The 14,697-nt window shown below is 33.6% G+C and overlaps 1 protein-coding gene across 1 annotated transcript in view; it reads left to right on the top strand.

Moving 5' to 3' along the window:
- Positions 1-14,697, top strand: part of LOC149783004 (uncharacterized) — a 99,123-nt gene that overhangs the window by 76,675 nt on the left and 7,751 nt on the right. Inside the window, exons 4-5 of the mRNA XM_089934573.1 lie at positions 5,866-6,123; positions 10,744-10,950. Of these exons, the coding sequence (XP_089790699.1) occupies positions 5,866-6,123; positions 10,744-10,950 (465 nt within the window). The remainder of the gene's footprint in view (positions 1-5,865; positions 6,124-10,743; positions 10,951-14,697) is intronic.

The raw sequence follows: 14,697 nt of genomic DNA on the forward strand, positions 1-14,697 counted from the left end.
ATCTCCAGACCTTGACTCTCATATGACCTTGATGAAATCAGATGTTTTGTATATCTCCAGACCTTGACTCTCCTAAGACCTTGGTGAAATCAAATTTGTTTTATATCTCAAGGCCTTGACTCTCATATGGCATTGATGAAATGAAATTTGTTGTACATCTCCAAGCCTGACTCTCATATAACCTTGATGAAATCAGATTTGTTGTATATCTCCAGGCCTTGACTGTCATATGACCTTGATGAAATAAAATTTGTTTTTATATCTCTATGCCTCGACTCTCATATGACATTGATGAAAGCAAATTTGTTTTATATCTCTAGGCCTTGACTTTCATATGATATTGATGAAATAAAATTTTGTTGTCTATCTAGATCTCATACGACCTTGGTGAAATCAGATTTGTTATACATCTCCAGACCTTGACTCTTATATGACCTTGATGAAATAAAATCTGTGTCATATCTCCAGGCCTTGACTCTCATATGACCTTGATGAGATCAACCTGTCTTGAGAGACCACATTCTCAATGCACAAAATTCATTGATTATATAGCATTGAGACCTGTTATGAGAGACCACCTGTCTTAAGAGACCATACTTTTTGGGCAAAAGAGGTGGTCTTTCAAGACAGGTTCTACTGTACATGTACATACATTACTCCTTTATAGCACTGTTAACGTGAGTCAGAAAAGTGAATTTTAGGTATGGTTATTTTAGAATTAGGAGTGCTCATATCAGATATCATCATAGTGCCCAAAAGCATAAAAGTATGGTATTTAATGGTGTCAAATCACATTATAATTAATGGATGGCCTTGTATTTGAGAATATTTGAAATAGTAGTTTTACTGTTGCAATTGTAAGTGTTAATGGCAAAGATGAACACTTGGTAAAATTAAACCACCACTTAGAATAAACACTTCAAGCACAAGTCCATTCTAACACACTTTTTGCAAATGTTGTCAAAACTAGCCAAATATACAATTCTCTGCAGCACATCATCACTGGGAGAGTCATGATGTCACAATGGCAGCATAATTTCAGAAAACTGGTGTGTCTGAATTGACTTAGGAACCTGTATTTTAAGTAGCAAAACAAAATTTAACTACTATAATGGGATCCATTAATTACTGTATTTCTATTATGAGAGAAGCTATCTTATGCTAATTAGCTTTGTAGCCAGAGACCACTGTACCTACCTACCTACCTACCTACTTGGGATAATAAACAAAATAAACTTATACAATGCATTGATTATGAAGTCATGATTTAAATAAATAAAATTTGAAATTTCATATTGTTTGAACGATATTTTATCAACAGACTAAATTTACAGGAATACTGATGACCTGTAAACAGTTCACTGTGCTCCAGAGTTTGACCTTAAAATCCCATGGTGAACATGCTTATGGATTTCCTGCAGATTGTGGGATTTTCTAAAACTTTTGCTCATTTGTTTAAAACTGCAGTTTTTGCAAATGTCCTAGCTAAGTTAAAAATTACACTATAATTAGGTTTACGATTTATAAAACTTATTTTTTTAATACTTTCTTTACTCAGAATTTGTGTACATACTTTAAATGGCATAAAACATGCTGCCTAGGCCCACTGTATATAAGTTAACCTTTTATTGGCTGTTTGCATGTGTACATATTTGCTTTTGAAAATACAGATTTGTTATTATCATTATACGTACTGAAAAAGGTCTAAAATACATTCACAGACCTTCAACTAGAAGCTCTCAGATTTTGTGAACTTTCCCTTATCAAGTATGCATGGTCACCCTTAAATTTAGAATAGGAACATATCAAATAAGACATTTTTATGATGTCATGTTGTGCAGACATGTTTAGGATAATCCTTATGCAGGGAGATAAGAATGGAAATATAAAACCTATATCTGACACCAGACCCTTCCTGATAAGATCTTTAAAGTAAATATGGAATCCACCCAAGTGAAAATTCAGATATGCACATGTCTAAAATAAACCATGAGAAATGATGGTGATTTATGAACTTAATAATGGCAGTATTTATGATGTGGGGCTCTCCTCTAGGATGGTAAGTTTTATAGCCAAACACTATATTGTGTTCCTGCATTGACCAAGATGAAACCTTGACTATTCTACCTGAGATGTAAAGCAAGTAACCTTATGACCCAGGCAACTGGAGAATGTTGAAGAAACCACCAACCTTGGAGTGACAGCCACTTACTCCTGAATATGCATTGACACTTAGGATTGAACCTGAGATGGGAGACATACTATTCTCAGTATGGGAGCAGGGATGGGGGGTGGGGGAATGCTTTCTAAATTTTAATACATTGTACTGGATATTTTGATTTTCATACATTTGTGTGTATGTCTTGCCATGCTTCAGACCACTTTTTCTGTCCAGGTTGCATATGCATATTTTATTACACATGCATCAGAAGGCAGAGATATTATTATGTTATGATGTAGTCCAGGCATTGGCAGCATTTTAGAACTGCTGTGTCGTGTCTGCTCAATTGTAGAATGCTGAGTGCCAAGCCATATTAATCCCTTTAATTTAATTGTTGTTTTATTAGAACATAGAATACAATACTAAATCTAATGCCACATCCTATTCCAAAAGTCCACCATGCCTCTGTTGACTCATGTGCCATAGGTTGTTAACACCTGAAGTAGTCCTTCTTTTCATCCACTTGTCTGTTTCATTTCAACACAGTAACTAAAGTTCTCCACAATTTACAATCGCCAGACTTAATGGAAGGCTTGCACTGATGGGAAGGAAGAAGGCTATCAATTTTTGGGTCAGGAGGTCAAAGGTTACTGACTAAAAGAGAAAACTGGCTTCCAGACAATATGATTATTTATGCTTCACAAATGTAGACTACATTTTATAGATGATTTACCTTGGAGCATGGTAGAATCATATTGATTTTAGGATCAAATGGGCAAAGGTCAAGGTCACTGACTGAAAAATGGTTTCCACAGAAATTTTAGTACTTTGCCATTTACTGCTATTAAAGTTTGTGGATGATTTACACATTGGGTAAGAAAGACACCATTTGTTTTGGGGAAGTCACAAGTTCAAAGGCCAAGGTCATTGACTGAAAGAAGAAAAATGTTTTTTTCCAAATATTTTTAGTTCTAGACCATATACCTTGACAAGAGCTTATAGAAGACTTTCATATGATGCATCAAAGAGGACTGTTGATTTTTGGATCCAAGGTTCAAAAGTCATGATCATTGTAAATCAAAGAAAAGAAGGATTTGGCAAATTAACTTACATTCTGGAGTAAGCTCCTTAACTAAACTTTGTGGATGGCTTTCATTTATTGTACTAAGAAACCTATGGTCACTGGGGTCTTAAAGTTAAAGGTCACACTTCAAGATTGTGCATCTTGACTAAAGGTCAAGGTCATTGAAACACATTGGTCAATAATCTGCAGAACCAACCATGCCCTATTAGCACCTATATAGAGTACTGTGTGACTCACTCTAACCTTCTTGCAAGAATTTACTTTCTCTGTTACATCAGAGTATAAAATGCATGTTTTACAACCTGATATCAAGATTGACAGAAGGTGTAATCAAGATTATCTTCTAGCCATTCTTGAGATTTTATTGACAAGTGGCTGGTCATCAAAAATTGGATTTTATAGACCAGCGGTGGGTCATCAGAAATTGGATTTTATATACAAGTGGCGGGTCATCAAAACTTGGATTTTATAGACAAGTGGCAGGTCATCAAAAATTGGATTTTATAGACAAGTGGTGGGTCATCAAAAATTGGATTTTATAGATAAGTGACTGGTCATAAAAAATTGGATTTTATAGACAAGTGGCGGGTCATCAAAAATTGGATTTTATAGTCAAGTGGCAGGTCATCAAAAATTGGATTTTTATAGACAAGTGGCAGGTCATCAAAGTGGGAAACCAAAGAGATGAAGAAAGGAAGGAGAGCTAAGTAAGAGCCTAAGAACACATTTGTACTCATTTCAAATAATTTATGAAACAAGTTGAATAATTTCTGTTTTTTGCAAGGGCATGATTAAAATGATTAAACTTCATTTGAAATGAGTACAAATATATCTGTTTATCACCTGATGAAAGCCAGTTATGTTAATTTATTGATGAAATAACATGCTCGTGTAGTGAATAGACTTTTAAAACTTTTTGATGACTCAGTCATTGTGCCTTAGCCTTATATGAGGTTATGATGTTATTGTTACATTGTGTTATTATATTATACATGTTAAGTTTTGTAAATAGGTGCATGTCTTTGTTTATTATTTTGCCAGTTATTATATAATTGGAATTCCAAAACCAGGAAAGAAAAGGAATCTTACTGGATACACCACTTTAGAACATTGAAAACAAGTGGTTTAAACCAAGAAGACTAGAAAAAGACAGCCATACACAGATAAAATTATCTTTTGCAGCTGACACATTTTCTTTTAAACAATTCCCTAAATTTGCTTAATAGCCTATAATTACTACTATAAAAATGAAATATTCGGGATATAATTTGTGCTTACATAAACTTACATAAAACAACAGATGTCATTATGGCTCATCAGTTTCTAGGTCAATACAAATATTTTCCAGCATCTGCAACAAGTTGAAATAAACTAGTTGAAACATAATAAATTTAAAGGCCTAATTCCTGTAGAAACAGCCATGTAAAGTTTTGCAAATATAACGGTTTTTGTTTTTTATTTGTTTGTCTTGTCTATGTTTTGTATTGCCTGTGAAAAAGACTCATTAAGAGTTGAAAGCGCTTAGGCTAGTTCGATATTAGTTTTGCACTGTTCATTGTCATTTTATTGCATTTATCTTAATTAATCCCTGACACACATGATCCCTTGCTGGATCCAGTGCACTTGAAAGGACTTATTTGCCATATATATATATATATATATTAATGGTGATAAAAGATGTACAGATTTATTTTTTTCCTGACCATTATGTACAAAAAAGTATACATATTGAGACTATTTGTAGTGACTTGGAATTATTTATAGTGACCTCACTGAGCAGGTGAACACACTATACACAGGACATTTATATAGCCAGAGGTCATGGACTTATGAATACCATTCTAAATATGTGACTTTTGTTGGCTGTGATGGCAAATGTGGGTTTGATTGTACTGTATAGCATTCTTTTAAACTAAAATTTGGGTTTCCTGATTGTGCGTACATATCCAGTGAGTCAGTCAGGCAATTACACTGCTTGATAATGGATATAGATATGAGATTGCTTTCAGTACATTTAGATAGCTGTCTTAGATACCAAGATAGATAACAGGGCAATTAAGGACAGATAAGACTGTATGCATAGATAAAGCCAATTACAGCCACAGGGATGATGAACGCAGCACCAGGCAAGCTAGATAAGATAAGATAGTACACATAGATAACAAATAAGCACAGCTGCAGGGATGTATGAAAGGGTACATATACATTAGAGATAAATGACTATAATGTTCAATATTTAGGTGTCTCAACACAATGTACAAGTCAGTGACTAAGGTAAGTCTGACAGACTTGGACACTCTTTGTTTCCACAACAATACTTGAGACTTTTGATATCATGTGCATGTATGCATGATGTCTTTTGCTTAATTTTTATTTCTTGATTTATTGTTTCATCTCTCTCTCTCTCTCTCTCTCTCTCTCTCTCTCTCTCTCTCTCTCTCTCTCTCTTTTGCAGTTGTTTCTTGATGGTATAGTAGTCACATTTATCCCATTCCGAAAGTTTACCATGGTTATCGAGTATCATTATTTTGTAATTTGACAAATTTTGCACAGTGTAAAATCAATAATGCGGTAATATTTGTAAATAAAATAGAATTTGATATACCTTAATTTCTTTCAGAGGGTCGTATCTGGTGTGAGATGGTGTTAGACCTTGCAGCTGGAACAGAGCTTGTTGCCTCATTCACCGTCAATGGGGAGAGGCAAGGTTCATCTCCAGAGGGGGAAAAAAGTAGCAGCCCTTCTTCAGTATCACCCTGTGAAACTGCAACTATAAAGGAGGAACAGAAGAGCAGTTCTCCCAAGGTGACACCAAAGGCTGTCCCTGAGACCAGGTCTTCTGCTCATTTTAAATCAGCCATTATACCTCCAAATCATGGTGAGTTACCTCCCTTAGGTTTTGCATTTTATCCAGATGGTGTAAACTTGGTGAAATATAGTAGACACTTTTCTGCCATCATTATCAACAATATTAAATTTTGCATGAAGATTTTTAAAAATTATTTTACATTACTTGCTGCATTAATGTGAAATTCTTTGATAATATTGCCATAAGTAATTGATAACATGATGTGCTTGGAGTTCCTGTCTTGCTGTCTCATGTGCTTTTAAAGCATTTTGGTATTAAAGTTTTTGAAGGTCACTTATCTTTTCTGCCTCAGTAGCTGCATTTAACATTAGGTTGATATTGCTATAGAGAATAGGCTGCTGTGTAAGGAGTTACTGTTGGCTCAACTTGGTTCCTAATCGTGAACAATACTGAAGAGGTAAATGAATTTTTTGTTTTCAAAGTCACACAGCAACATCTCCTGAAACTTTACCATAAAGTTACATTGGGTATAAAGTTATATGCAGATATGCTTGAAGTTCCTGTCTTACCTGCCTCGCCTGCTCAAGCAGAAAGACTATTTTAATATTGTAAACGGTGTTAATATTTAGTGTTAAATTTTTTGAAAGACAGCTAACATATCTTTAAGTTTCCATGCCTGAAAATGTAGGTTTTAAGTTTATATGCTTAATGTAGGTCATAATTTTATATATGCTGAAATGTGAGGAACATAATTTAAACAATATGGCCAAAAATGTTCAAGTTTTTTATGTGAAAGTTTATGAAAATCAGATACTGAGAAACACAAGAACATGTATATAAAAAACTAGGACAAAGGCCACTCGGGAGAGGACATAAACCCCCTCCCTCTTACATATCTTGAAATAATTGTAATATGGTGTTCACTGTTTCACTTATTTGCTACGAATCACAGCAATTTTAACACACAATCACTGAGTGTTTGATTACAATAAGAAAATATTTTTTTAAAAATTCTAAGTAATATAATTATTAAAATAGAATCTTTTACTATACGCTGCATATTTTTAACAATATAATTATACACTAAAACATGTTTAAACAGTAAACTGTTTACAACTACAATTGTAGGTAATTGTCTTTGTTTGAGAAATAGGTGTAATGAACCAGAACTGCACAGTGAACTTCAATTCAGTGTTCCAATCACACCTGTCACATACATTGTTGAAACCAGCTGTCTTTATATCATTTATATCAAAGAATGTATCCATCACAGCAATGGAAAGTCATTTCCTTATAAAATGATGATAAATTTGCCCAAAAACCATGTTTTTTTTAATGACATGGACTTCAAAAGCTGTTTGTTTTTTAATGACATGGACTTCAAAAGCTGTTTGTTTTTTAATGACATGGACTTCAAAAACTGTTTGTTTTTTAATGACATGAACTTCAAAAACTGTTTTTATATCAAAGAGTGCAACATTCGCAATGAGAAGTTATTGTCTTATAAAATTATGTGAGATCTGCATAGTAATAATTTGTAGCCTAGTGTGATATACAATGTTTAATAAATTTGATTATTTTGTTTGATATTTCTAAAAATATGCTTGTATTGTATGGAACAAATATATTAAATACTTTCATTAAATTGTTTTGTAGTCATTAAAGAAGATAAACATTTTATTACACTATACAAAATTTCTACAGTAGAACCTGTCTTGAATGACCACCTCTTCTGCCAAAAAATATTGAATTCTTCCACTTTGTCATCTTACAACTTCTGTACTGTATATACACAATGTACCTGGTTGTAGCATGTTCATTTTAATTTTTGGTTTCTTAAAGTCCATATATAAACATAGCTTATTATCAATACTCTGTGCGTGTGTGCATGCGTGTGTGTGTGTGTGCATGTGTTTGTGTGTGTACTATGAATGTAAATATGCATATGATAGAGGGCCACAAGGAGGATTAGTTCCATGCACTAATTGATCATCATCATCATTAAATACAAACGCTTTCATCTTCTTTCATTTAAAAACCCCATCTTCCCTTACAATTAACCATGACCACTCCAGTGGCCTGGTGGTTAGAGTGTCTGCCTCGGATGCAGGAGGTCGTAGGTTTGATCCCTGGCCGAGCCATACCAAAGACTTATAAAAGTGGTACTAACAGCTACATTGCTTGCAGCTCAGCATTAAGAGGTTAGTGTTAGGACATGTCGGTCTGGTGTCAGGATAATGTGACTGGGTGGGACATCATGCTACATGTCTGCAGCATGATGCTCCAGTGCTAGACATCACTATAAACTGTCACACTGCAGACATCATAGCAATATGACTGAAATTTTTTTAAAGATACATTAAGAATCCAAATCACACACACACACACACACACACACACACACACACACAAACACACACACACACACACAGTTAACCAAGCATGAGGCATAACTTCAATCCTTCAAACAGCATTCATTTTGAATGGCCATTCAAAGATACTTGAAATCTACTGTTATCTGTATGCAGGGTCATGGTACTCACCCTTCGTTTGACCATATATACACCCTTGCTTTGGGTAGGAATGGATAAGAATTTTTGAAAAATGAATTTCAGAACAACCTTGTTTAGGTTGAAACTGCATTTGACCTGCCATTGTTTTCAAACCAAATTGCCATCTGCTTTAAGAACTTTAATGCACAAATGGGCAAGCAAGCTAGGTAGATAGATGTACATGTATATGAATCCAAGAGGGGATATATACTTGAAATAACTAGATTTGATATGATTCTGTTCTTAATCACATACATGAATTTCTGAGGGACATGTAGTCTTAAATACTTTTTTTTAAATTAGTTCTGTAAATGTGCGAATTATGTTTTTTTTTAAGGAATTTTCATTTATGTTTTTCTAATCTTTAATCACAGACTCCTCTGTTTACATATCTTGGCCTTAGATGATCTTCCTATATTTATTTTGACGAATTTTTTAGTTGAAAAATTGTCTTGCCTGCTTTAGCATAGATAAGACATAGGTGTCACTAATTGTTACCATAGCGGCATCACTTGATTATTATAATCAATGCAACTAATGCTGTCCTCATCATATACCTTATTTCCCTGTACCCCTCTGGACAAAGCCAATAACATTTAAAAACAAATTTTTCCAGTAGACTGAAAGTAAAGGAATTATACAAAGTATTAAAACATTTTGGAGTATCATTCATAATTCCAATGGACTTGTATTAGAGTTATAAAAGTATTTCATTCCTCAAATGTTTCTCTCTCTCTCTCTCTCTCTCTCTCTCTCACACACACTCTCTCTCTCTCTCTCACACTTAGAAAAAGACTTTTTTTAAATGTGTGAAACCTTAGTAAACTGAAAACCTCTCAAAACCAAATTTTGTTATGTGGTCCCAAGAGTTTTTAGTTTTGAGGGGTTGCACTGAATATATATATATATATATATATATATATATATATATATATATATATATATATATATTTATTTATTTATACTTGGACTGTAGAATTGAGAAAGTATCCAATACATACATACACTTCTACCCTCATGCTAAACCTCATGTGAGATCAGGGTCATTTGAAAGTGAAAGCTTATCTCTTTCAAGGAGGGGAGCAGACAAGAGATATAATTCTTTGGAATTCTTCATTAATTAAACAACATGCCTACCTGCTATTGAAAGGAACTTGCATTGTTTTTTCAGTATGAAGTTTAGAGACTTTTTTCTTGATTTAGTCTTTTTTGTATCAAATTGTAAATGTTTTGGAATTACACTTGGATTTGCCATTAGTTGGCTTAGGTGTCAGTTTCTGTCTCTTATACCTGCAGGCAGGATATGCAATTTTCTTTTGAAACAATGATAGCTATATGCACAGTTAGTATTATTATGCATCATAAGTGTTTCTTTAGCATTACTGCTACTGAAATAAGTATTAAGTAAAGAACAGTGCAAACATCTGTGTCTATTATATTTAGTTGATGAACTATGCCTTTTTAGACATCTAATAACCATAATTCATTATACCGAAATTATGAAATCTGATTTTGGAGCCAACATGCCCCACTCTCCACTTATATTTTGCATACTTAATAAACATACTTGTATTTCATCTTTGTCTCCATTTATTATTTATACTTATGTACATATGTTAAGTTCTTCCTTTATTTGTTTGATGTGATCCTTGTGGAATAAGGATAAACTTACAAGGCAACATAGGTAGTAGTTACCTATCTCATCTGTAAATATATTTTTCTTTTTTCTTCTACTTCTCTGATACTCTTAGTTATGAGATAAAAAATTTCACACCTGCTACCAAATACAATTATTTTCCCCCTTTATCAAACAATGCCATCACGTCAAAATAAGGTGTTTAAAAATGCCCTTCAAAACAAACTGTGCAATAAAAAAGTTGTATGCAGCAAACAGTTCCTTCCTTTGCCCATATTAACCCCAGTTACATCTTTGTTACCTGCCATTACTCATGCATCCTTGCTTGAGGTTATGGTCTTTGAATGCCCATTGACCAGACTTTGGTTTATTAACACACTATCTAAAACCCTGACAAATCAAATTCTGAGTGAGTTCATTTGCAGTGCACACATTGCTGATAATTCTAGTTTTGTCTATATACAGGATACAGTGCTTCAATTTCTCTATACTCCTTTTCAGCGGCTCTGATCTATGGTTGTCCATTTTGTGGGGTGAGGTTCAGCAGTGCTCGCACACTGGAAGCCCATCTGTCTTTCTACTGCTCTAAGAAACCACCTGACTTTGTCAGCATCCAGCAGCAGTTGTCACGGCAACAGCAGCAGCAGGCAACAGGAGCTGTAAGTGAGAAAGAACCTGAGGCCATAAATAAAGACAATGAAGGCAAAGGTAACAATTCATCAATATTTATTAAATGGCAAGATCATTAAAAATTTTGACTTTCAGTGATAGTTAGTCTATACATGTATCCACCACATCACTTTCATGTTAGTATTTATAAAAATCAGTGTTATTTGTGTACAAATTTATACACTTGCTTCAACAGTATTTTTGAATACCATATAACAAATATTGTTTTCTTGGAGAAGAAATTTTAGTGATTTAGCAGTCACAAAGAGATGTCATAAAAATATTAATAAAATTGTATCATTTATGTATTTTCTGGTTTCACAATCACCTAAATATAACCAACAAACATTTAAAACCCACATTTGTGGACACAGTAGTTGAAATATACAAAAGCAAAAATAAATTCCACTGTGCTTTATTGGACATTGTGTCCAATTGATTTATTAGACAATGTGTCCAAATTGATTTATTGGACAATGTGTCCAAATTGATTTAGTGGATGTTGTGTCCAAATTGAATTATTGGACATTGTGTCTAATATGATTTATTTGGACATTGTGTCCAAATTGATTTATTGAACATTGTGTCCAAATTGATTTATTTGGATATTGTGTCCAAATTGGTTTAATGGACATTGTATCCAAATTGATTTATTGAACATTGTGTCCAAATTGATTTATTGGACATTGTGTCCAATTTGATTTATTGGACATTGTGTCCAAATTGGTTTATTAGACATCATGTCCAAATTGATTTATTAGACATTGTGTCCAAATTGTGTGAAAGGTGTCTAAGTTATAACAATAAGAAATGGTATATGTAATGAAAGTGACAATTTTCATGATGTTTGAGCCCCCTTCACTGAGACTCAGGCAAACATGGGCACAGACATTATTGACCTCTCTGAATAACATATGTAGCTCCACCCCAGTATGGGAGATAACCCTTTCTGTTACTGCCTTAGACAAACAAGGGTAAAATATTGCTTCTTCATTGCTAGAATGTAGAGCACAATTGCCCAGTCTTCCTTCAAATTTGTCTCCTGAATTTTTTAGAGATATCAATATATCTTTTGAAAAGCTGATAACAGGGGATCAATTTTTTCAATGAAGGACACATTCTTGATGGAGACATGCTTTGGAGTGCAAGCTATATCATATTAACATCTGAAGAATGCTAAGCAAGAATAGCATTGATACTTCCAAGGATTGTGTAACATAATATTAACCAAATTAAAAATATTGCTGGGTACTTGAAAATAAATGTACTGTACACATATCTGGGTACTCAAATATCAGTATTGTCGGGGAGAGGGATCCTGTACAGGTCACTAGGGGCATCAAACAAGGGTATAAATTAATGAACAAGTAGTTAAGTGTAAAATGTTGTGTGTGTATATGTATATAAGATGGGTTGGTTTTGAAACATAAAAATATCTGTAGTGATGCTTTCTTTTTTGTTATATGGACAGACCAGTCAAAAAATAACATTTTCAATGTATTTGTGTCATTTGTATTTCATTTTTGGGAGCCAAGGTATCAGAAGATAAAGGATCTGGAAATTCCTCTGTTGGCCAGATATTGTTTACAAAATGCTGCAAAACAAAGGACAGTTATGAATTAGTTAATTGATCTTCAATTTATAAATAATTTTAGTCAAGGAACATGTACTTTATCTTTCCAAATAAGGATATTTAGATATATTGTTATTGTTATTTTTAAATTTTGTGGGTTTCTGGATTTTTATAATTTATTTGTCTTCAATTTAGTGTCATAATGGCACAATTAGCCTGTTAAATATTTGGGCAGCATTATTACTAAAGGCAGATGAAGTTGATAAATGTTTGGATAGCTGGAACTATAGTTTGATTAGCAGGCAAAGGGGTAGAGTTTGCTTAAAAATGGATATTTATAAACTGCATGTAAATATAGCCAGTACTTACCTTGTACCAACATTTATTTGATTGGTTCTCAGTGAATATAAATGTTCATGAAACCTTCTGCAAAGGTTAGTCACTCTCAGGTATTTCTGCAAGTTTGTTTTTGGCTTTAAAAGAGGTAGAAACATCACACCATTTTCTAATTTTTTTAGGATTTTGGACAATGCTGTCACACACACCTTAACTACACCTCTTTGTATTTTAAAAAATACAACTCTGACATATAAATGAACAAATGAAAACAGTCAATAAGTTTGTTTACTTAGACAAGCAATAGAGCCTAGTTTGTCTAAGGTAATGGCAGATAGTGTAACCATATGTGGGATTCCCAGTTTGATTGGCTAATTGCTGCTGTCAATCAAAGCTTGTGGAGAGGTCAGTTATGCAAGAGATTTGTATTGTGTTGGATCCATGGTATATTGATCATAAGAACTGATTAAAAGATGATAATAGTTTGATTTGGTTTCTATCCTTATCTCAGCCCAGTAAGTACATGTACCATCAATACCCGCTAACAAGTCGAGTCCTACTGCAAACAACAAATATCCTGATCTGCCATCCCATAATGTGCCTGCAGATCAGGGTCTATGCTCTGTTTGTTTTACCAATTACTAATAACAAACTGCACCAACCCAGATCTGCTGGCACATTATGCGATGGCACATCTGTGTAGTTTGCAGTTGGCCTTGTCATATAAGCGAGTACATATGGTAGTCTAATTAAAACATATTGGAACAGAATGGTTAAGGAATACAGACAGGATGGCATAAAGGATCAAAGACATGACTTCAAGAATGCAGATTCTGTACTTGACCAATGCTACTAATCATGCATGAGTATTTCATATACTTTCTAATTAATCATAGTATGGTTTGGTTGAAGCCCCCCTCCCCCAGTCCCAATAGTAGCATAGCATTCATCTACACACACACCCTCAGAATATGCACCCACCTGCTAATTTTAAAAACTAAAGACATTAAGAACATAAATATTTTTAAAAATGTAGTCATTTAATTAATTCATAGTTTTAATACATTTCAATTTGAGTCTCTTTAATGGTGTTCTTCACGTTTCACACCAAACAGTAATTTCTTTACTAAAACGGTAATCATATTTGCATAGGGGAGTCTATTTTTTCAGACAATAGATGTGATGTAGTGCAGTGTCTTCAATGAGTTTCAAATAATTTGTAAATTTCTGTAACTTTGGGAGTTTTGTCCCTTAGATCACAAATTTATAAGAATCACACCTTTTCACTTTGTTCATTTTTTAAATAGAAATATTAAAAATTGACATTACAAATATGCAAATATTGGATGCAGGCAACACAGTTTTTACTGAACATGGACTGTTCTTGGAACAAGAAAAGGATACTGAGCAGTCAAGTTGTTGACATTCACATAAGTGTTTGGTTTGAAATGTTGACATTCACATATGTGTTTGGTTTGAAATGTTGACATTCATATATGTGTTTGGTTTGAAATGCTGACATTCACAGATGTGTTTGGTTTGAAATGTTGACATTCACAGATGTGTTTGGTTTGAAATGTAACAAGATGACAATGTTGATGACAATCAGGTTAGAAATTATAAATTCCTTGCTGTTTTCATCTGTTTAAAGGCACTTCAGACTGACAGGAGTGTAGATTATTACTACAGCAGCGGTAATGTCTTTTCAGGGAACAAAAGATGACGTGCTAGACCTGCATAGATTTTCCCGATAGAACTGGACTTAATACTTTAGTTTATAAATTAATCCATCAATATGAGCTTGAAATAAACATAGTACAAATAAAGAGAACATTTTAACATAAAAAGTAGAAAAAATTTGATTTAAAAAATGTGTC

The sequence above is a fragment of the Sinohyriopsis cumingii genome, chromosome 15 (genome assembly GCF_028554795.1).
Source record: "Sinohyriopsis cumingii isolate HCF-2022 chromosome 15, ASM2855479v2, whole genome shotgun sequence".
In the NCBI taxonomy this organism is placed as follows: domain Eukaryota; kingdom Metazoa; phylum Mollusca; class Bivalvia; order Unionida; family Unionidae; genus Sinohyriopsis; species Sinohyriopsis cumingii.